The following is a 25,863-nucleotide window of genomic DNA, read 5'->3' on the forward strand; positions in this document are numbered from 1 at the left end:
AGGTTTGGGTTGGAATCCCAGTTCTCCTGCTTTCTAGATTAGGGCAAAGCCTCCAATCTTCTAAAGCCTCAGTTTCTCAATCTATAAAATGGGGGTTCATAATATTTACTGTCTTATGGATTCTTGTATGATTTCAGGACAAACTGTACAGAGCATTCAAAGTACCAGGAATATAGTAAACACTCAAAAAAGGAGTCTTATTAAGTGACCACTAAGAAGAATAATTGGCCAGTTTTGAATAACTACTATCCACTGTTTGTTAGGTTCCATTTCTATTGACATCACTTTTATTTGTTTTGTTTGTCTTTAAGAGATGATTTTCTAATTGAGTTGGTAAATATGCAAATAGGCTAGGAAACTTACGAACAACATTTCCTTGCCACTTTTAATTTTGTTCTTAGAAAAATAAAATTAGTGGGCTTGATGTAATAGCATTTAAAAAATTTTTTTTCTCTTATGACAAAAATAATGCAAGTTGATGACAAGAAATATAGAAAGGCAAAAAATTTTATTGCTTATCATTCTCTCCTATATCTGTATACATGCATAGATATATAAATAGATATAGCATAATTTATATATCCATTAAATAGGATGTAATAGAAGAAACTTTAGTTACTTGGGAAAGCATCCATTATATATTATTAAATTAACATAGTTTCAAAATGTATGTTCCATGAGATTCCATTTAGGAAACAATATCTACATTATACACACACATCTTGGTTTTACTAATACAAAAATTGCTAACCTACAAATTTGTATAACATATATTGATTATGTTACAGTACATATTTCATATCTTATTAAAATTTATGTACTTTAAGAAGTTTTTAATCTTTGGAGCAACTCAGGGGAAAAACACATTTTAGTTTATTCTCCCTTGTCATTATTTAATCATGAGATACTATGAAGAAAATGGCAATGTTCCTAGCTTTCTCTATTAAAAAAAAAAAAACAATGGGGAAAAAAACGCTTAAGTTTTCAGGAAGGTGTGATCCACCACAAATATAGATTCTCATTACAAAGTGTTATATCCTTAGGCTGCCAAGTCATTCAGTACCTGCATACAGGACGCTCGTGAATGTGTGTTCATGCCTGGGCACTCGCTCTCCACCCTGTTTTGCTCTTCAAACTTATAAAATCCCTGCAAAAACACAAGCAAAAACAGCCTATAACTTGGATTTGCAAATGACTTTTTAATGACCTGTTCACACAAAGCTGATGGCACAGCAACAAGATGAACTAAGCTTTCAAACAAAGTGGAATCTGACCAAGAGATGAAATAATGAAGGAAGAACTTGTGTCAAATCATCTTGCTAGATGACAAATTTGGGTAGAGAAAAATAAAGCAGTTGGTTTGGGCATAGGGGCAAAGATTTTAGTCCCTCTAGAAATTAAAATCAATCCAACTTTAGAAAAGTTGCCTCTGAATTTGCATAAACACTTCATAGTCCATAGTACAGTAAATCCCATGGAGATGAAGCTCATCATCTCATAATTTGGAAATAATGAGCATTAAATCACAGCTCTCAGGTATTTGTATGCTCCAAATTTTGATGCACCAGTTAGCTTGAAGGTAGTTTGAGTCTTGTCTCCAATCCAGCCTTTACCAAAGCAGACTTAACGGGCAGTGGCAATTTTATTATGAAACAGAATGTATCCAGCAATTAAACCTTTGCGTTTCCATTAAAGTCTCATGTGCTATATGATTCAAATCCATCCATGCACATTCCATGCTTTCTTCCCCCAACTCAGGGAGAAATAAAAATAATATTCCAGACATTCACAACAAGCGGAACTTCTAAACCGCATGTCCCACACCTCTTCTATTTTTGCTTTTCCTTTTCCACCTCCCCTTCTCCTCTCTCTGCATTTTCACTGCTTCATAAACTGAAAGGCATGGAAGAGAAGAGAGCACTCAGCTAAGGAAGAAGAAGCAAGTGGCAAAAGTGTCCTCGCCTCCACGTTTCACTTGGAGAGGGCCAGGTCTCCCGTCATGTGCCGTACACCCAATAACCCAGCGACGGCGACAAGAGGCTGGAATGCCACAGCCACGATGGTGAATCGGGGACAAAGGCTGGTAAATGTGGCCACAAGGACAAACTAGAGTCCACAGTAAAGTGTGGGAATCATATTCAACAGACAAGTTATTTAGCATAAGAAAACAGGAGAGGAGAGGAGAGGAGACATGAATTACCTCTTTTTCACAGTTGGAGTTAAGCGTAAGCATAGCCATGGGGCTGTTGGGTGCGCTGCTCCCCGGCACCGGTGGCATGACATGATCGCCAGGCTGGTTTGGACATGGCAAGCTCAGGACTTGGTTGGCATGTTTATTTGCTAAAGTGGTAGAAAGGTACTGCTTTACCTGCTGCCGTTGGGCTTGCTGTATGTGGTACTTGGTGGGGTTTTCGAGGTGGGTCTGCACCTGAACATAGCCATGGAGGGAAAAGAAGACAGCGCTGTTATTTGTGAGTTTCAGACGGATCTTCTTTCAGGCACAAACATGAAACTGACCAGGCCACCAACAGAATAAATTATTAAGCCTTTGTTATGTACCAGGCACTGTGCTAACGGATTTTGATATTACTGAAGTTTAAAGTCTAACTAGTAGGATTTGAGGTAATACTTTGCCCTATTTTATTTCCCTGCTAATTAACTATACATCTCTTTCAAACCTTGTATCCTTCTTCTCATATCTAATAATTAAAAGTCTGAAATTATCTTAGGGCAAAAATTTCCCCAACACACATGAAAGGGTTTATTAAGATCAAACAACAATGTAGAAGTGGCATAACTGTTTGTTTCACTTTTCTTGGCAAACAGAACAGCTTTCTTTTTAAAACACACACACACACACACACCCCCCCTTAAGAACCAACTGTGTAAAATGGCTGTAGAAAATAAATAGAAATCTTCCAATGATTAAATCAACTAGTTGTGGATTAATTCTCCCACTTTCATTTGGACATGATTATTCAACATTTTAATTAAGAAAAAACTCAACATAAAAAGCAATTCTACATTAAGTAGTTTCTTTCAAATGCGTAACACTTACACGTATGTGTTTTAAAAGACACGACTATTAACAAGCCAACAGGATGTTTTTTCTCCTTTCCTACAGACATTAATTCAGAATGAGAAATACTTTTCCCCAGAAAACAACATTATTCAATTTTAAGTCACTTTTTTCTTGATAAAGACAATTTAATCTTATGAGCAATGAACAGGAGCTGATGAAGATAGTTTAGCCACACACTAGGCAAAAAAAAAAAAAAGAATCCTACTAATATTTACTTTGTTCAAAACTACATTGAATTACTTCTTATGGCATCAAATAATAAACAGCATTAAAAGAGCAGATTTGTACTTATTGAAAACAGTATGTCTATTACAATAACAAAAAGTGGATTCAATCAATTTATTGCATTATATTTCAAAGACTGAATATGAGTCAGAATAAAGCTCACCTGATAGTGATTATATTCTAGCATTTCCAGCATAACAACGTTTTAGGTGGCACCAGTCCAATGAGAGACGGTAGACTATCCCTCCCTCTACTTTCTATAATTCCAATTTGAAGATGGACTGGCATAGAGAAGGCACTATAAACAAGGTATCCCGAGACACCACCGGAAACTTTATCACAGAAGCCCTGCTTATAATAACCTAAGCTAATTAGTTATGCATGTAAAAAAAAAAAAAAACGTTCACACAAGGGCCTTTTTTTTTTGGAAGCCCTACGAGTTTCGTCTTAAATGTTGATATCAATTTTTCCCCCTGGCTTGACGTCATGCTTTTTTTCATAAATATAAAAGAACCTTTTTAAGTGATGAGCTATCAAAGTCAAACTCACTGTCAGATCAAGGCCAATTCACTATTCATCTTTAGTTCCAGTAGTATTAATAGACAATGGTATTTCTCTTTCAGCAATAGGTTAATAGCAGGATGCCCCTTTGGAGGAGACATCATCTAAAAGCTACTATTACATGAGACTTTTCCAATGGCCGAATAACTGCCACTTCCGACTGCAGGATGACTATCTTTTAGTATAGAAGAGAAGAGACTCTGTGCTGAATGTTCAAGTTCAACAGCCTCTTCTTGCATCCTGGTCTTAATATGCACCTTATTCTTAGCTACATAGATGTGTAACCTGCCTATTGACCTCACATCAGGAAGACCAGGCACTATCCTAAATAGAACATAGCACACACAGAAGTGGATATATATTTATGTGGATAATAAGAAATAAATATCTCCCCTATTTAACTCTCAAATGAAAAAAGCATGAGCATTTTTGCTGAGAATTTTTAAATATTATTCTTAAGATTACAGAAGAATGAGTTATCATATACACCACTGATATATTTACATATTTATTCCTTCATTCATTATTGACTGTTAAGTGCTAAACACTGTACAAAGCACAGAATATACATTGTGAACAAATAGATATAGTTTCCAGCTTTATGAAACTTATATTCTGGGGTGAGGCAAAAAAAGAAAAGAGGCAAGCAAACATATACTTATAAATTATGATAAATGCTTAGTATCTACTGCTGACAAATGTTATGTTAAGCATAAAAATTTGAAGTTCAATAATGTCTAAATGCCCAGGATAATGCAGTCCGTTAGGTTGACAATCTCAAATTGTTTCAAATGACTGATTTAATATGTACACAGAGGTTCACAGAGATTTTTTCTTTATAAAGGGTCCAGACATGATAATGATGAGGACAGTAGACATTACAAAAATAAACATAAAATGAGGGCAATAAGTGGAATGTGCTTATTTCACTATTACACTTAAAAAGAAAAGAGATTCATGTTTAAAAATAAATGTTAATTCACTGGCAGATCCTAATTCTTTAATGAATCAGAATATTATGCTTTAGTAAAGAAAGAAGCAATTTGCTTTCTATGTAGTACTGTCAGTGAGGTCTTTATTACATCCAGGTTTGGGTAAGCAGAATGGGATATATTTGGCTCTTTTACTGTTAATAACTTTTTATTTTTCAAGTAAGTTGAAAGCAGATGGCCTATAAACACTGTGCAGTAGACAGAACATCTCCAGCTGTTTCTAACCCAAATACCTCAAACAGGCAACATAAATGAGGAACATGAGCTACGAGGAAGGTAATAAGGAGTAGTGAGGTCTGTGGCAAACCAGAGCACACACATCTACCTAGCAGGAATAGCAGATAAAAACTGCAGCTGATTGTGGCCATGTGGGAATATGAGTCCAGCCTAGCTCAAAATCTCCAAATTTTTCAAGGGTAGCTGGCAATCCAAACTTCTTTTTTAAGTAAAATCCTCCAGGTTTAAAGATCTGATGCTCAACTGTTTTGTGTTTCACAGAGTACAAACCTCGGCCCACAAACCACTAGAAAATAATCTCTATTTTACACTGTCTATAAGGGTAATCTTCATATTTACATTCCCTTGGAGATAGCCTAGGTTATGAGAAGAAGTTTCTCTTCTGAGAAGTTAGTGTCCAAATCCAGGCATTTCCTGGTGCTTCTTTGAAAGACAATGTGCCTGACAACACAGTCAGCGGAGTTCTTAACTTGAAACCTGGGTTCAAATTCTATCTTTGCAACTTACTACCCATGAACCTTCTGCAATACATTAACTTCTCCAGGCCCTCATCTCCTAGCATATTGAATGGGAATGACAGTAGAGCTTGCCTCATATGTGTGTTTTCTGCATTAAATGAGATCATGTTTCTAACGGCCTTAGCACAATATCTAAAACAGCAATTCTCAAACATTTTTGTCTTAGGATCCTTTTACACTCTTTAAATTTATTGTGTTTACATGGATTATATCTATCAATATTTAGCATGTTAGAAATTAAAATTGAGAATTTTTGAAAACACACGATTATACATTAGTAGATATCTCACAGGATGTCAGAACAATGACATCTCAACATGACATGTAGCCTTCGGAAAACTCTACTGTTTACTGGTGAAATGAGAGTGAAAAAGGAAAACAATATCTTAGTGTTATTCTGAAATAGTCCAGATCTGGCAGAACTCCTGCAAAGGTCTTAGATACAACCAGGGCCCTCTGATCACACTTTGAGAACCCCTGATCTAGAATGTGGTTGGCATTCTAGCATCATCACTGCACCAGCAATGTCACTCCCCACTGTGGACAGGTGGTGTGTGACATAGCCTCTATATGTTCACTTCCCTCCCCAAGAAGATGCTTGAGAAAGATACTAACCCTGCCCGAACTCCCTCATAGCATTATTATGAGGCTCTATAGCCCTTTGACAATTTAAAAAGCCATATAAATATAATTTTCTGTCTTCAGCCATCCTAATTCATAGCTTTTTAGTTAATAACTTTGCTTTCATTAATTTTTAAATAGCCAATCAAAGAAGTATGCAAATGAGAACACATATGTAGCATTAAAGAGGAAAGAAACATCTTTATGATTTCCTGATAATGTTTGCATGTTTTTGACTTTCCAGATGACTAACCACACTAAGGAATTCAGATAGCAAAAGTTGAGTACTGCTGAACACCTGAAGTACAGAGAGCAAAATAAAGCTAGAATACTTTATCATAAAATATTATTTATTGATATAACTTATATTTCATATAAATTATGCTAGTTATCTGAGTTAAAGGGCAAACACCCAAAGGCTTTGTAACTTTTATTCATTGTTAGCACTCCTATCATTTCACCTGTTTCCTTTCTTCATTCAGATCTTGAACTGATAGCAAGATAATCGGAATGGATCACCTCCTAACTGTCACACTTCAGCTTTACCACTTCCTGGGTAAACCTGACAGGTTATTTTCCATCAGTTTCATTCTAAAGAGATCCTGGAGCACATCACATGTCAGTTTAAGATGGTGACTGTAGATACTACCATCTTGGCTGACAACAGAATTTACTGGGGAAGAAATATCCCTATCTAGATATCCACTATTCTTCTATTCTCTCTACTATTTGTAAACCAGAATTCAAGTAGAAGTGAGTGTAGATTCTCTTAATCCTTTCAGTTTATTTATTTATTTATTATATTTTTAGAGATAGGGTCTTGCTATGTTGCCCAGGCTGGAGTGCAGTGGCTATTCACAAGTGCAATCATGGCACACTACAGCCTTGAACTCCTGGGCTCAAGTGATCTTCCCACTTCAGCCTTCTGAGTAGCTAGGACATGCTTCTACACTCAAACGGCTTTATATATATATTTTTTAATAATTCAACAAAATGTTCAGATTTATCACTTATGTTTAGAGAGATAATTTGTTCTTTTGCTCAGTAAGTTTAAAGAAAACTAAAGGGATTATCCTTTAATCAATTGTTATGTATCACCACACCACTATTCTTTTCATACTGTTTTAAAAATGGCTGTCCACAGAGAATGTCAGTTATGCAATCATATTTCCTGAAAAAAGTGGTAAAACAGAGAAAGCTAGATTTCTTAAATAACTACGATAGTCTTGCAAAAGGTCACATCTGATTAAGTGTCGAGGTTCTTTTCAGTCCCACAATTACATTACCACAAAAGAAAACAAAAGCCCAGAACATATATCCTTGGACATATAATCTTGTTTACTGTACAATCTGTACAAAGGTGTCCTTAACAAAAAGTAAAAACAACAAGGGTATGAATCCCGACCTAAGGGAGAAGAATCAAAATCAGATGCAAATACAAAGCAAACCAAAGAGTCTTAAATAAAGAAAGGCTCGAAATGGCTATGGTTGACAAACCCAGTGCTTTTCTCTACAACAGGAGTCTGTCTACCCATCAGCCCAACTCGGTCTGCTGCCTGTACGGTCTATAAAGTAAGAATGGATTTTACATTTTTAAATAGTTGAAAAAAAATGAAAAGTAGAATATTTCATGACACATGAAAATTATATAAAATTCAGATTTCAATGTGGATAAATAAAGTTTTATCAGAACACAGCCACACCCATTAGTTGACATGTTGTCCAGGGTGGCTTCCTTGTTGCAATAGCAGATTTGAAGAGTAGCAAGAGTCTGCGGGGGCCCCCAAGGCCTAAAATGATCTACATTGTGACTTTTTATAGAAAATGCTGACCCCTGCTCTCTAGGAAAGTTTCACCAAACTAGAATTGAACTTTCCTACTCAATAGAAGTTTTAGCAGGATTTGAAGGAAAGAATGGGGTGATTTTAATAAAGAGAAATCGTATATGTATACATAATTTTACAGTTGTTTTTCCAACTACTGTCTTAACTGGACAAGCATCTTTGTAAGAATACAGGATATGCTTAATTATCCCCCACCCCTTTTAAAGCTAAAGAAACAGAAACTAAGAGGAAACCTAAACAACTTGCCAGGGTTAGAAACCATAGCCATGTCTCCATTATTCTGTCCACAGAGGCGAACTAGAGAAGCACCCTCTTCTGTGGGTCAGTTCTGACCTAGGGCTTCAACTGAATAAGAAGGGAAGATAAAACTGTGTAAATCCAGAGGTGTATTCCAGGTGCATATTCCAGGTACATATCCCAGGTGTGCACAAATAAATGTATATACATTTATATCACATTTTTATGGGTCTGTATACTTTCATACTACTTCCTGTCTTATTACCTTGTAGGCTTCTGAATTCAGAGAATTGAGCTATAAATATGTATAAAAGAAAAGGATAACAAATGTACTTTTCTGAAAATTTGATGTTAAAATAGAATAGACTAGACTAGCCCTACCAAAAATTCCCAGCAAGTCTTTTATCCTTAGCTAATGACCTATAAAACAGTATGCTTATTATAAACCACAAGACGGGCATACTTTGGTTTTAGGACAAACAATATTTAGTAGCCTCAGAAAAAAGGTGTTATCATAAGAAAATCCCTAATATATACATTATTTTTTTCTCCCTCAGGCTAAAATAAGCCAAAGACCATGATAATAAAAAGAACACGTGGTTTTATCTCAGCCGAATAGAAGAGAAAACCATTTCTCTTAAATGAGGGTCTTATAAGACATTATGAGTGGATATGTTACATTAAATAGCAGGATGTTTTAAAATATAAAGAACGGAATTAGTGTTCATTGTCTCAAACTTGTCTACCATGTACCAGATGCCATGCATTTTACATGCACTCCTAGCTTATGTCAATTCAAAGTAAAAGTAAGAAAGATATGTGGAATAACCACATAAAATAAAATAAAAGTAAAAAAGATATGGGGATAATCACATAAAATATTCTTGAAAGTCTCGACACAGTTTTCTTTTGCTTTTAAACTGTATCATAACTTTCTGATTGAATACAGAAACAACTATTGAAGATACTTGATTTTGATTGTTTTAACTTCTTACTTTGAGTTGTTCCCATCTGAGAGAGTATACTCAATTGTCCTCTTGACATTCATAGAAAATTAAATACAGGACTGGGAGCAAATGTTAATGTGTATACAAATCACTGGAGGATCTTGTTAAATGCAGAGTGTGATGCCACAAGTCTGGGCTAGAGCCCAAGATTTCTGCATTCCTAACAAGTTGCCAGGGGATGCTGACCCAGCCGGTCCAGGGAACATGGTACATCCCGAGCAGCAAGGCTTTAATATGTTCTCACCTGGACTGCTGCCTTCATCAAAAGTTATATGTTCACCATTCAATCAACAAATATTGCTTGAGCACCAACTAGATGCCAGGCAACTGTGCAAATCTTACACAGTATGTTTAGGTAAGGGCCTCACAGAGTATGACATTGATGCCCAGACCTGAAGTTGGTGAGATGAGCCAGGCAGATTGGCAGGAACAGCATTCCAGCCAAGCATACAGCCCTCAGGTGTGAACAAGCCTTGGTTGCTCAAAGAACAGCAAGGAGGCTCTTAATACATGTTATTTACTTGGCTTTCGATTTACCACACTTGCCTGGTTTTTCTCTCACCTTCTTCATTTCTTCTCACTCTCCTTAGCTAGCTTTCTCCTCTTCTCCCCCCTAAATGTCAGAGTGCCTCAAGGATCAGAGCTTGATTTCATCTATCTACACTCCCAGCCCTGGTGATCGAACCCAGTCACATGGATTTAAGCACCCCAGAACAAAGGTCTCTGAGAACCACACTCATCTCCACTGGCCTACGAGATGGCACCATTTGGAGGACTGCAGACTCTCAAGCTCAGCATGTTCATTCATTCTTCCAAATCAGCTCCTCCCACAGTCTTCTGCGTCTTCATAGTTGGCAACTCCATTTTTTTCTATTAGGTTGGAACATAGAAAATTGCCATTTTTGTTGGGGGCGGGGGTAGGTCAAAAAATGGTCTTCCTCTGGCTTAACCTAGTTGCTCATTCTACAAATCATGGTCATCTTTGACTCCTTTCTTTCATACCCTGTATCCAACCCATCAAGAAGTATTGTTTCCATCTTCAGAAAACATCCAGAATATGATGGATTTTCACACTCCACTGTTACCATCTGATCCAAGCCACCATCTCTTCAAACTCAGATGATGGAAAGCTTCCTGACTCTTCTACCTGCTTCTGTCTTGGCACTCTGATGGTGTATTTTCAATACAATGAATAGGGGGATCTTGTGATATTGTCAGATCAAGTCATTTCTCTATAGAAACTAAACCAAAACAAACAAACAAACAAAAAGAAAGAAAAACCCCACCTCTGTAATGGTTCCCTACTTATCTCTGAGAAAAAAAAAAAAAAAGTATTTGCAATGGCCTGGAAGTCCCTATATCAATGCTATTCACAGTGCTTATTAGAAAGGCACATTCCAGGGCCCCAAACCAGAGCTAATGAATCAGAATCTCTGGGTATGGTGTTCAGAAATCCACACTAGCTTGTTAGTTCTCCAGGTAGATTCTACAGACCCCTGTCCACTGTGCCTACTTCTCCCACTCCACCCCACCCCACCCCAGGAGCATTACCTCATTGACCTTGTCTTCTATAACTATCCTAAGAACATGTTCACAAATCCAGCCCACACGCTACCAGTGCTCCTGATCCTCCCTCCTCTGCTCTGCTTTGTCCAGAACACAGCTTGGCACACTGTGGGCACTCAGCAAGTATTTGGTACATCAGTGAAGCAGTGTGGAGCCAGTGTGGCTGGCATGCATGGATAAGGGGCAGAACCGAAGAACAAGGGGCCACATTGTGTAGGCAGGGGTTGTAGGCTAGGATTCTGACCACCTCTGGAAACGTCCTGAGGAAATGGAGTGTGACAGTCCCTCAGTCTTCCTAAGTTAGAAAGCTCTAGAGGAACTAAGTCTTCAGGCCAGGCAGTTGATTCACAGCCTGCCACCCTACTTCACATGATCTAAGCTTCCTTTTCTATCAGGGGCTGCCCAAAGATTGCCAATTCTTACAGCTCTCATCTAGCAGTACAACAAGCCAGTAGGGCCCTGTGGGTCTCAAATGACCAGCCGGAAGCCTGAGATTTGCTTTCACCTCTAGCTGTAGACCCCTAGATAAGTCACAGTTATTCCAAGGTCCCCAAGCTGGCAGTCCATGGACACAAACCACAGGCAAGTCTGTTCACCTAGACAGAATTTAGTGTTGTATGAATTTCTCACCAATGATGAAAAATTGGGAGTTTTCAACCCAAAATCTGGTTTCTGGTTTCTCAAACCAGAGTTTGGATTTCTCTTTTCTGGTTGATAAATCAGAAGATCTAGAGATACCAAACTGCACTCCTACTGGGCCAGCAACTTATCAGAGTCAAAAAGCAACAGAGTTGAGAAGTAGCTTCTCCCTTTCAATGAGCACTTACTTTTCATTCTGCAACTCTCATCACTCTTTATTCTGACACTGACAACTGGCCTACTTTATTCATTAACCCGTCTGATTCCCGAAGACTTTTAAATCTGCAAACCCTACCTTACCCATTCACACTTCATATCCCTGAACATGGTTCCAAATCTGATAGAATGATGGTGGCACAAGTGTGTTCAGAAAGCTACATTAAATGAACAATCTCATATGAGAAAATAAAATAGGTGGAACTGTAAAAGATAAAATAAAATAAATGGATATAAACTTTAAAAAGATACATACATGTTGCCCATGCAGCAATGGCTCTTTTCAAGAACTTTTCTAAGGAGATGATCAGATATGGGACAAAGATTTAGGTACACAGACATCTATTAGAGCATTATCTGTAACAGAAGTAGGTGGACTACTGCCTAGAGCATGCCGCCCATTTGTGTCAATAAAGTTTTATTGGAAAACATCCACGCTTCCATTTATGTATAGTCTATGGCTGCTTTCAAGCTATAACAGTATAAGAGCATAGTTCAGTAATGGACCTGACGGCCCCAAAAGTCTAAAACACTCTGTTTTTTTATAGATAAAGTTTGCCAGCCATTAATTTCTAATAAAAAAATTGAAAACAAATATCTAATAGGCCATGGATTCAATTAATTTTAAAGGAGACATATAGTTCAGGCTTTCAGCCTCAGCACTATTGACACTGGAGCCAGATACTGCTTTGTTGTGGGGGTGATGTGTGAACTGCCTGCTGTCTCCCAGCATCCCTAACCTATACCCATTAGATGCCAAGTAACACAGCATGTCCCATTCTAGTTATGACAACCAAAACTGGCTCCAAACATTGCTAAATGCCTCCTGGGAACAAAACAGCCCTCAGTTGAGAACCACTACATATAAATGGATCCTATGCAGTCATTACAATCCACATTTTATCTAACAATTTTTTGTTTATTTCTTGTCTACTACACTACATTGAATTTCATATATCAAATTTATTTATTTTTTAAGTTCTGGGATACATGTGCAGAACACGCAGGTTTGTTACATAGGTATACATGTGCCATGGTGGTTTGCTGCACCTGTCAACCCGTCATCTAGGTTTTAAGCCCCACATGCATTAGGTATTTGTCCTAATGCTCTCCCTCCCCTTGTCCCCCACCCCTCAACAGGCCCCGGTGTGTGATGTTCCCCTCCCTGTGTCCATGTGTTCTCATTGTTCAACTCCCACGTATGAGTGAGAACATGTGGTGTTTGGTTTTCTGTTACTGTGTTAATCTAACAATATTTAATGAGAGGGAAAGTTCATTAATGTAAATGGGAATATAAAGCAGGTTAAAAACACTATATATGCTGCTATCCAAAATTGATTTTTAAATGGTATTTATATATATGCAAAGCCAAAAAAAAAACCAATGACAAATTATTCGGTCAAGTCTCAACAATGACTATTCCCGAGCGATAAATTCTCAGTGATTGTTATTTTATTATTTTCTATAACGTACATGACATTGATTTTGTAATTTAAACAAGCTAGACATTCCATGAGAATGAAAGCCTACAGATCTGGACAAATACAAATATATTCAGGCAGAATTCCTCTACTGAAAATTTTGCAAACAACAAATAAACCCATGAAGTGGTTACACAATGGTGAAATTTGCCTTGTTTCAACTTTTTCTTGAACTGTTTGATCAGATGGAGAGGACTTTGTTTCTTCTGAAATTTTTGGTCTAACATTCAAGCTTGTACAGTTTGCATTTGTATAATATTTGACACATTTTTATGGTTTTTGTAAAGGGCCACAATTACGTGGTTCAACAGTGCCTTTATAATGGCCCATTGTCAGGACCGTCCAGATCCCCCCCCTCCATGGGAGCTGCGAGTGTAGCATTCCACATGCTAGAACTTTTCCACGTGCCCCAGTTTAGCCCTGCCTCAGAATCGCAGACGTCTTTTGGTTGTAGCATTTCCCCCCTCAAATGCCCCCATTGTTTGCAGTTTATCGGGTATTAGAGATGATTACAGCACAGGCAGAACAACTCTTTCTCATAAGTACCAACCCTCTTAAGAAACTGGCAGTGGTCAAGTTTGTCAGAGATGAAAACATTGCCTTGGGCCTAAGCAAAAGGTCAGAAAGCCCTTAGGCAGAGATGAGAGCTGCTGAATGCTACTGCTTTGAAGGTCAAGCCCACACGAGCTAAAAACTATCAAAAAGCAGCCATCTCCTAATAACACAACTTCAGGATCTACATCATGAGACTGAGGGTCCTTCTGGTTTTTGAGAAACTGCATTGGCTTGGGAAATTCTTAAAACTTGCCTTATAGATTATGTTATGATGAAGTTCCAGATTGGAATTAACCTCACCAACAACAGCAGCAGCTCGGCAGTGCTTTCCGACTGGGGCATGCTCTGTGCTGAGAGCTTTGCATGCAGGTTTAATGTAACCATCCCCACTTAACAAATCATTCATTCATTCAACCAGGATTTACTCAGCACTTGTCTAGGTGCTGAAAACCGAGCAGCAACTAAAGCACAGGCCCTGATCGCATGAAAATCATATTTAAGGTGGGGAAGCAGAGACAAACACAGAGTAATGAACCAGCAAAGGAATAAGAATCTCATACAATGAGAAGTGCAATGCAGACAATAAAAGAGAAAAAAAGGCCATTGCAACAAAGCTATTCTAGAAGCAACAAGTTGGGTGGAACCTCAATGATGAGAAGCCAGCTATGGTGAGGTACAGAAGAGATTAGATACTGAGGTAGGAAGCAGCCCAGCATATTGGATGAATAAGGACAAGATCAACAAACACAGAGCTGGCACTTTTGGAGTACTGACAAGGTCAGTGAGAGCCCTGAAGAGGATGTCTGGGCCAGATGTTGTAGGGCTTTACAGGCCATTGAAAGGAATTTGATTTTTATTCTCTACTACTTGTAAGAAGCCATTTAGATGTTTTAATAAAGAGAATCAATATGATCTGATGAACACTTTGAAAATGCCCTTGGCTTCTTCTTGGCTTGCACTAAGTCTAATTTAAAAACAGCACAAACATTAAGAGACTTTCTTATATAATGCTCTGAAATGCCTCACGCCACCATGAAGAAGTTGTTATAAATGGTGCACACAGCTATAAAATACTCCACATATGCCTGCTTGGGACACATAGCTAAGAATATGACCCACAGTCAGAGTAAAATGGAGAGATCCAGTTTAGTATTGTTAAACATCTGAATGGAATTTCAAATAGATCTGAGTTCAAATCCTGGGCAAGTTGCTTAAATGCTTTGGACCCCAGTTTTCTGTTTACAAAATGGGCTCATGGATCCTACCTACCTAATAGTTGCTGGAGATGCTGATAAGCTTAAGTGATGAGATGCATGAAAAGTACTTGGCACATAGTAAGTGCTCAATAAATAAATAATGTTCTCTATGATTGTTAGCCTTGGAATTTTTGCTTTCACATCCAAGTGGATTAGTATTAAATCATATAGCTCACAATCTCAAAAAAATTATAAAGCCACCAAGAAGGAGAGGAGAGGACCTTAAAAGATGAAGGAACTATTCAGCCTCTTTCCTGTATCCTTTTATCTTTTTCTCTTTAGCTAACTCAAATATCACAGATGGATTGTGAGAGTAAGAGAAAAAGGGGAAAAACATGAACGTTAGAGCTGGGACACTTGCAGGCCACAGTCTCATACAGAAGGCTTTCATGACATCTTTCCTCTCATACTTCCAAATGAGCTGGCTCAGTCAGTGGTTCTTTACCTGGGTTTTAGAGAAACTGTAAATTCCTGAAAATTGTATGCAAACTTTTTACTGTACATTTTTCTGGGGAGAGGCTGAACAAACTACGAGAGAGATTTAAAGATGAAATTATGTCTAGGATTTGCAAGTTAGAGGGAGGTATCCGTGAAACAGGATGAGCCGAGTCAATAATTGTCAAAGCTGGGTGATGAGTTACACGAAGGGTTCATTCTATTATTCACTCTGCTTTCGTATAAATTTGAGACAACCTGTACATATTCACACAATGTACACATATTTATGCATTTGATATTTTATTGTTATTTATGTCCTCTTCTCCATAAAAGTGTTATGGTAGCATGTTTATTAAGCAAGCACTTAGCGCATCTATCAGCCTATTGCAAGTATCAAATATCTGCTTTTTAGCTTGCTATGGACCTTCACCAGCAATTTTCTTCTAAGGGATCTGACTTGGTGTTGCATGAATTGGTTATGGATTCAGGATGATTCCTGTGATTCTTCTGTGGCGCTGCCAGCACAAGAACTCAGAGAAACATCTTGTTAACAAGCAAAATGAGCTGGATTTGCCCATGGAGTGCTCTCATTGACCTAATCAGGAATGTGTGTTTTAGCCACAAATGAAACATTTTTTTAAAAAACTTGCACAGAGGATACAGAGCTGAATTCATATTGACCTTTTCAGATCAACAAAATCAGGACTACCTCTTTCAAACTAATTGGCCAATGATCTACATGGATGTCATCTAAAACATGTAATCAACTGAAACTTAAGCTTACATAGGTATTTAGGTGGAGCTTTATTTTTCCTCACTATAAAAAGTACATTTGCAAAAAAAAAAAAAAACAAACCTATGATTTATCATACTCTACAAAGCAAATTCTCAGAGATTTAAAATTTTTTGAAAATCTATAAAAATCTGTAAAGGGAGGACACACCTATACTAGGCCAATATATGCGGTTTGGATAGTCCCATTTGGATTTGTGTGACAAAAATAATGGATAATGCATATAAAGAGGAAGAGGACAGACTACTTCTTTGGAGAATATAGGTAGGAATTTTAAAGGAGGTAGGAAAATGGGAAGATATAGAGACTCCTTATAATTAGGAGAATAATTAAAAAGTGAAAATAGGCTGGGTGTGGTGGCTTATGCCTGTAATCACAGCACTTTGGGAGGCCAAGGCAGGCAGATCACTTCAGGCCAACATGGTGAAACCCTGTCTCTACTAAAAATACAAAAATTAGCCTGGTGTGGTGGTGTGCGACTGCAGTCTCAGCTACTCAGGAGGCTGAGGCAGGAGAATTGATTGAACCCGGGAGGCAGAGGTTGCAGTGAGCCAAGATCATATCAATGCATTCCAGCCTAGGTGACAGAGCAAGACTCCATCTCCAAAAGAAGGAAAATAAAGCAATCACTGAGTGCTATGTTACAGGTAGTTTTTCTGAAAGTTTTCAGTGGATTTACTTATTTAATCCTCATTACAATCCTACGAAGTAGCGGATGTTATTATCCCCATTTTCAGGATGAGGAAATTGAGGCTTACTCCTAATGACTTTATGAAACACTACCAAACTATAAGTTATTTATAGGATTCATATTTTCAACGTAATTATTTCTGGTTTTGAAACTGTTCAGAGGGCCTATGTAATCACTATTTCTTCTGAGTATTTGTTTTTGTACTTTATTATAAATAAGGCTTCTCCTGAGAATTTGGTCCTCAGCTGGGTGGACACTGTTGTTAAACCAAAACGCTACCCAATTCCAAAGTGAACAGAATCAGCCCCTCAAGCCAGCAACGGGTCAACAAGGACAGGACCTAACAACGGAGAAAGTCAATATGAACATTTGTTCTGGGAAAACTGCCTTAGGACTTTGACTAATTTAAGGGTTGAGGGTTTCTTTCTTTCTTTCTTTCTTTTTCTCTTTCTTTCTTTGTGAGAAGGATGAGATGAGGGGGCTGGTCAGTCAGCAAACAAACAATCTTCCAGACTCAATGGCAATTTTTGTTAACCAAAAGCATCTCAGTATCATGAGATTTGTAAAGGAAAGGTTAAAATACTGTATGATATAGTAATGTCTTTTATAAGAAAGAAAATAGGCCACTGTATCACTGAAGTACCAGTTGTTACATACTCAGTTGTGAACCAGTAACAAAAACGGGAAGAAGAGAAATGTCAAGATTGCCGTTTTGTTAAAAACCCACTATATTATGTGGCTTGGATAAAAACAAAAACTAAAAAGCAATGGCGGCCGGGCATGGTGGCTCACTCCTGTAATCCCAGCACTTTGGGAGGCAGAGGCAGGTGGAATCACAACGTCAAGAGATGGAGACCATCCTGGCCAACATGGTGAAACCCCATCTTTACTAAAAATATAAAAATTAGCTGGGTGTGGTGGCACATGCCTGTAGTCCCAGCTACTCGGGAGATTGAGGCAGGAGAATCACCTGAACCCAGGAGGCAGAGGTTGCAGTGAGCCGAGATTGTGCCACTGCACTCCAGCCTGGCGACAGAGTGAGACTCTGTCTGAAAAAAAAAGCAATGGCATAGTCAATCCCCAAATCTCTATATATTGTGTGGTACACAGAAAAGAAAGTGGGACCTCAACATGAAAGAAAATACTTCATTTCTATTATCAAGGGGCTTACAACCGAAGGGTTAGGTGGGGGAAACAGGGAGAGTAACCCACACAGAAATTTACATTAAGGTGCTCCTGCCTATTAAGATGGGAGCTCTCAACTGTACAGGAAGTTTTGCCCTTCAAGGAATTTTAGGCAATGTCTGGAGATACTTTTGGTTGTCATAACTATGTGAGGAGTGGGTACTACTACTGGCATCCAGTATGCGAGAGTCCAGGGGTGATGCTAAACATCCTACAATGCACAAGACAGACTTTCAAAACAAAGACTCTTTCGTCCCAGTGTCAATAATGCCACAGTGTAGAAATCCTACCCTAAAAGAGGCTGTGCCAATTTCCTTCCTGACTCCTTTCAGTGGCAGATTTCAGAAAAGGCACAGAAACTAGTCAAGCCCCAGGAATGGCACAGGTATCTCAAGAACTATTGACATGCTTCCTTCTTATATCTGACATTCACAGTTATCAAGAGTTATTTCACATCTTGTCTTGACATGCAAAGGAGATGTTTCTAGCTAATTGGAGGGTGCAGGAAACGTCATCTTCGCTGTAAATAGCCTAATTCAATACTCAAGAATTCATACTGATTTGAGTTCTGGACAGTCACATGGACAGGAAAAGCTATGCTATAAATCGAGAATGATCAATTCAACACAATAATGATAAACTATGCCCTAAAACTATACAGAATGAAGCTGAACAATTCTAATGATTCAAAAAGCACACTGGGAATCTGCTTTTGGTGTTTCTGAGTCATTCCGAACATCAACTATGAGTGCATTATTCATATCTGAGAGTGTCACTTAAAAGTCTCTTATGTCTGATAAAATAGTAAATAAAGGAACGTTACTATACTTGCAAACAAAACCAGAAGTTAGCTAATGCTTAGCTTACAATAAGCTTATGGAGTTTCACATATAGCCTCCTTACTCTCCCAAACTCTCCATGATAAAACAGCAAATCAGCCGGGTGTGGTGGCTCACGCCTGTAATTCCAGCACTTTGGGAGGCCAAGGCAGATGGACTGTCTGAGGTTAGGTGTTCGAGACCAGTGTCTGGCCAACATGGTGAAACCCTGTCTCTACTAAAACTACAAAAAATTATCTGGGCATGGTAGAGTGTGCCTGTAATCCCAGCTACTCGGGAGGCTAAGGCAGGGGAATTGCTTGAACCAGGGAGGTGGAGGTTGCAGTGAGCCAAGATCGCACCACTGCACTCCAGCCTGGGTGACAGAGTGAGACTCTGTCTCAAAACAACAACAACAACAACAACAAAAAACCAGCAACAACAAAAAAACCCCAGCAAATCATTTTTCATCTGTTCATTTCCTACATTTTGAAAAAAGGAGTTATTTCTTTCCAATATATTTTTTAAACTTTCCAAAGTCATTTGTTCATAATTTTGTAAATAACCCACAGACTTTGATTTTCTAACTGCTCTTAAAGTATTATAGACATGTGCCAAATGCTCTCAGAGATGGGGCAGGAGGCACATTGTGCTATTCTTTTGTATTTATTAGAAATTTTCCATAATAAAGAGTTAGAAGGAAAGGAAAAAGTGTAAACAGTTTTTAGATATATACACACACATGCACATACACGCACAAATGTTGTCTTGGGTGTTTACAAAAAATAATTTAATCCTAATGGCTTCAATGGCAAATTCTTTGTGGTTATAAAGATTCTAGATCTAGTTTTATTTTACTATTTGCCTCCCTACAAAACTATCTACAAACCACTTAGAAAAACAAAACAAAACAAAGCTACAGTAGTAGAAATAGCATTAAATTAAACAAGATTGTTCCTACAAAGTTCTTGTCTCAAATGACACCCATGACAGATAAGTGCAGACCCAAATGATCTTAAATGGACTTAAATTGGCTCTTTTGGCAAAATGGCAAGTGGTTTCAATCGCCAAACTGAAGCTTCCTTGTATTATGTATATTATCTAATTAACACTTTGGAAAATGCACTGTGGTGGCTGAATTTGAGTGTTTTCTTCTCCCCCTTTTGGTATTGAAATATGGGATGATGCAGTTATACCTTTACCACTGAATATGCTTTGAAAGTCAACCTTGGATATAAAAGAGAATGAGAGAGAAGAGACAGAGAGAGATTCTTGAAATAATAGAAATGACTATGGAAAAACATAACAAAAGGCTAAATAATGCAAAATTTTTTATTCTTTTTCCCTAATATAGAACATGATTATTTGCTTAACAACAAGCCATGCCATTTTCCATATTCAAAATAGTTATTGGAAAGTATGAGTATAAGTTGTAATAATTCTCACCCTCTCCCTTCAGAGAAAAGAAAATGAGAGAGGAAGGTTAACTTTTATTGAGCATCTCTTATATACAAGGCACAATGCTCAAGCCTTTTCATACATTAATATTTCTTGATGCTCACAATGAATGTAAGTGCTACCACTAGTCTCACTTCACAGATGAGGAAACCGAGGGCAGAGGGTTACATAACTAGCTTGATGTGACTTGCCTGCTTTCATATAACCAGAGATCTGAACTCTGGTGTGCTGGACTCCAAACCAATCAAATATGCAGGATGCATCGTGGCTTCATTTCTCAGAGGTAATCAATGCACTGCTATGAGTGATATGGCAAATATACTTATTTTAAAAGTCCCAAAATTGTTGTCACAAAAAGGAACATATGAGAGAAAAAACACAAAGGAAATTTTATTGAATTCATCTTGTCATCCTTAATACCAGGAAAAAACAACAATTTTATTACTTTCCTTATTAAAAATATAATGTAGGCTAGGCATGGTGACTCACACCTGTAATCCTAGCACTGTGAGAGGCTGAGGCAGGCAGATCACTTGAGGTCAGAAGTTCGAGACTAGCCTGGCCAACATGGTGAAAATAAAAAATTTAGCCAGGCGTGGTGGTGAACTCCTGTAATCCCAGCTACTCAGGAGGCTGAGGCACAGGAATCACTGGAACCCGGGAGGTGGAGGTTGTAGTGAGCAGAGACCATGCCACTGCACTCCAGCCTGGGTGACAGAGTGAGACTGTGTCTCAACAAAAACAAAAACAAAACCCCAAAACCCATAATGTACATGATTGGAGAAAATTTAGAGAAAAGGATGAGCAAAAGGAAGGAACAACATATAACAATCCCATGCTGAGAAAAAAACTCTGACAACATTATGGTATTTGTCTTTCTATTGATCAAAGTGGAATTTTAATGTGGTCCCCAACCATGTTAGCAGAACTGGAGCAAAAGTTGTCTTATTCAAAAACAAAAACAAAAACAAAAAACAGTCTCTATCTTTTCTAAAGGAGGATTTATATATATCCCTAAGACATAAAATGTACCAACCAACCTGCCCACCAAGATCCTGAAAGATTATATCTGGTTTAACCTCTGAGAGTACGGTTCAGATCTGGATTACTAATTTAAATTACATTTTACGATTCTTGACTCTTTACATGTTGTAGGATCCCAATTCCAGGGAACAGTTGCAGCTACAAATAGCCCTTTGCTAGATAGCAAGGGATAGAAATGGAATCATCAGTGGGAAGAAGAATATAAGGAATATTATATAAGGAGAGATTTAACGCTGAAAAATCCTATGCTTTTCCCCAAGCCTTCTAATTTTGCTACACTAATTCCTCTTCAGCACCATACCATGAATGAACCACGCTCATCTAAGAGCAGAATCATAAGCCAGGCTGACTTTAAGGGCTAAAGATGGCAAAAAAAAAAAAAAAAAAAAAAAAAAAGAAGGCAACTGTATCAAGTCAAATATCATCTTATGTTCATATTTCAAAGTGAGGGATGGTAACCAATACCTAAGAATTTCTCAGTCCCAAGTCCTCAAACCATGCATACTAACCTTAATGCAAATAACTTAAATATGCACAAAAGAGACTTTTCGGTCATTATTCCCAGAACCAGTCTATTGTGATTTTTCAGATACACCCACACACATCCATTTCCAGACTATAATACCACCCGCTCGATTCAAGCCTCTAAATGGCAGGCCAGATGTCCTCCTTGTTTTTCTTGTTTTTATACCCTGTTACTTAATATGCTGCCCATCATGCACTGGACATATAATATGAACACTTAGTGTCCAACATGTACTAGACATGCACTAAATATATGTCAAATGAACAAGCAACAATACCAGAATCTTACAGGAGACAGAAGGTATTCTAAATATTAAAAATGGTAGACTGGCAGATTTACCAAGGGGCTAACTAATACACCATGATGTGTTTATTTTATGATAATATCACTTAATTCTACAAGAATCCACTTGTAAATACCGTAACTGACTCACAACATCCAAGGTAAAGAAAATATTCTGATATATGTAATCCTGATGAAATTGAAACTTTTTACTTTAAAAAATATCGAGGCCAGTGTTAACAGTCATATGACAGTCATAAGTTTATTATGATGTATATCATATTACCTTGTTTAGATATAGGATATTTATTAGTAGGTCATTTATTTGTTTTCCTAGTATTAAATTAAAAAGCAGTACTTTTTAGTAAATATTTGCTTAACAAACATAGCTTGCCTACATAAAATGTTTAAAAATTTTTAAACAACCCCAAATTTAACTCACTCAATACTGAACCTGTAAAATTTCACATCAAAAGGAGGATTGTGTTTGTGTTTAAGTCAATTAAGGAAAGGTATAAATCAAGTATACTAATTTTATTATTAAAGACTCAAGGGTTGATAAGATTTCCTTCTGGATTCTTAAGCCCCAAATACAACATTCAGATGCCAAAGCTTTAGATGTGAACATATTCATAAAATTATGTTTCAAAATAATGAAAATTTATCAGTAATCTCTGATATTAGAAGAATGGCAAAATAAGTCCATTTATTTGAATTATTATGTGATTATTTAAAATGATATATGTGTATATAGCAACATTAAAAAACATGACACTGAAAATAAAATGCAGATGTAAAAGTATAAAATCTATGATTGCACAAATGTAAAAACATATGAATAGGAAAAAGACTGGGATAATTTTATTTTAATAATAGTTTCGTATCAGAACAATGGAATATGATGGCATTTTCATGTTTTCTGCCTTTCAAACTTTCTAGCATAATTATTGTAATAACAATTTGGCAATTGCTTTGGCTGCAGAATCAGCCTCCTACTCTAGAAATGAGAAAATGCAGGTGTTTCTTTGCCAGCCTCCCTTGCAGCTAGGGAATGAACATGTGACTGAGGATCCACCAATCAGGTGTTCTGCACTGGACTCAGATGTTAGAGATAAAGGATAAGGAAAAGGAACAGGGATCACAGGGAGTGGGCAAGGCTGTGGGAAGACTGAATTACTGGTGCAATAGAAACAGAGAAGCAGGCTTCCATTGCTCTCCAGACCAATTCTGCAGTGTGTCTGAGGTACTGCTCCTGGTTCCAAGCCTGGTCTTCTTACTGCCTAGCAACTCTGCAGGTAACCCAATATCCTGTCAATAAATTCATTTTCTTTCAAAATTAACAAAAGTTGCTTATTGTTGATAGCTATTAAAAACTCTGACATAGGGTTATGGTTTTATTAATCCTGTAAATACAGGTATTAGGTTACAAATATATATATTTTAAATAGGTACATATTTAAATATATATAAATATTTGTACATACAAATATATACATGAAGTGGCAATATCATTTATTAATTTTCATGTATTAGGATTTCTTTATACAAACAAGAATTATGTGGTATGATTCATTTTTATTATGCTTATGATATATATTCCTGTGTTTAAAGGAATTCTATTATAGACTCTGGTTTAGAAAATAATTTTATAATTTAGAAAATCTCAAATGAATGGATTCTCTTAGATTTCTTCCCATTGGAAATCACTGCAATGAGATTCTAACATTTTTCTCTAGGCTGTGTCTTACAATTAATGTAATATGTGGAGACTGGTGGTATCTCTACTGAGCTTTAGAGAAAAGTGTGATTGACTTATTATGCTTAATACCTATCTCTGAATCTACGTAGTATTGCACAGTGATTGACCTACAGAACACAAGGGTTCCTTGTGACATAAAGGAATACACTTCTTGTAAGGTGTTTACATTTCATTAGAACCTATGAAGAACCTACTAAACCACGTTTTATATCTCCCCCTTGTGCTTACTGGAATACATTACTCATAGCAGACATTCAATAAATATCTATTCAAATGCTGACTTTATATGAACTGTCCTGAATTGCTCATTATTTTTAAAGGTTGAGCCCTCCACTTTCTCTGAAATATATCTGTAGAGTATAACGGCCTTAATTGCTAACGGAAAAAAGTCAGACAAAATGAGGTCATAGGTTGCAAAGGAAGAAGTCAGCCTCAGGATTCCTCTTCTTAATCTCCTATTTTAACAACCAGGCAACTAACACAGCCCATCCCCCTGAAGAACTACCCAGCCCTTGGCAATCAATCACCCTTTCTCGAGTACTTACTCATCCAACACTGCACAATGATGACATCAGCCCAGTGCTCCGGGGGGACAGGTAGGTGTCACCACTGCCAACTCACAAGTAGATGAAGTATCCCAAGCCAGAGGAAGTAATAATTTGTGCAAGGACAGACAATAACTACACGATGAAGTGGCAGGTTCATCTCCTGGGAAGTTTTCCCAGCATGACCCAATTGAAATATCCTCTTGTGAAATATAAAATCGTTCCTCAAAAACAAAGTTGTTCAGGCTGGGTGTGGTGGCTCATGCCTGTAATCCCAGCACTTTGGGAGGCCGAGGGAGGCGGATCACCTGAGGTCAAGAGTTTGAGAGCAGCCTGGCCAACATGGTGAAACCCCATCTCTACTAAAAATACAAAAATTAGCCAGTTGTGGTAACATGTGCCTGTAATTCTAGCTACTCAAAAGGCTAAGGCAGGAGAATCTCTTGAACCCGGGAGGCAGAGGTTGCAGTGAGCCAAGATCGCACCATTGTACTCCAGCCTGGGTGACAAAGTGAGACTCCATCTCAAAAAACAAACAAACAAAAAAGTTCCATTCTAATAGCACGATTTAATGGGTATATGAACTATGTGTTTGTGACTGTTTGCCTGTCTAAAAAAGAGGCAGTAGAGGAAAGCAACCACAGCAGAAATAAATGGAAAAAGCCATGAAAACAACTTCTACTGAGAATAAGCATTTTGTTAATTCACATTTCAAAAAGGAAGAAAATTCCCCTTCTCATTTGAAGTGCCATAATCCATTGTGTCACAGTTAATAAAAAGCACCATATCAAATCTAGACTGCATTTCTGAAAGCCTGTTACAGCTTTATGTCATCTTGAATATGGGAAGGTTGAGTAGGCATCACCACCAAAACAATTCAAGGGCCTTCGTTTTATCATGCTATTAATACGTTCGTTAAGATGATGTAAAATCACTGGCTTAGTTTACACACCCATGCAACCAGGGAACTACCTGGCTCTCCCTTCCTGTCCAATGAGCTGTGCTATTATTTATATCTGAAAAGAGTAGACTGCACCATCATAACTGAGATGCAGTCAATCACTATGTGTGATGATCAGGAACCTCAAGGGCTGAAATCTGAGTCACCTTCATGCAAACTCAACTGTGCACCATTGTCACTGCTCCATTACCTCAGGTTTCTTTGGAGTCTTAGAAAAACCTTAGATTACTAACAGGGCAAATGAGATCTCTCAAGGAAGAATTCATCTCCTAAAGAAAAATAGTGGTATAAAACATGAAATGCAATACATGACATGCTTCCTTCAT

The 25,863-nt window shown here is 37.6% G+C and overlaps 1 protein-coding gene across 6 annotated transcripts in view; it reads right to left on the bottom strand.

Annotated features, from left to right (window-relative positions):
• MITF (melanocyte inducing transcription factor) overlaps positions 1–25,863 on the bottom strand; it is a 226,448-nt gene that overhangs the window by 28,070 nt on the left and 172,515 nt on the right. For all 6 annotated transcript variants that reach the window (XM_054482530.2, XM_054482529.2, XM_063661848.1 and 3 more), the window contains 2 exons: positions 2,201–2,428; positions 1,064–1,147 (listed from right to left, as the gene is read on the bottom strand). In XM_054482530.2, the coding sequence (XP_054338505.1) occupies positions 1,064–1,147; positions 2,201–2,428 (312 nt within the window). The remainder of the gene's footprint in view (positions 1–1,063; positions 1,148–2,200; positions 2,429–25,863) is intronic.

Source organism: Pongo pygmaeus, chromosome 2, assembly GCF_028885625.2.
Source record: "Pongo pygmaeus isolate AG05252 chromosome 2, NHGRI_mPonPyg2-v2.0_pri, whole genome shotgun sequence".
NCBI classification, from domain to species: Eukaryota; Metazoa; Chordata; class Mammalia; order Primates; family Hominidae; genus Pongo; species Pongo pygmaeus.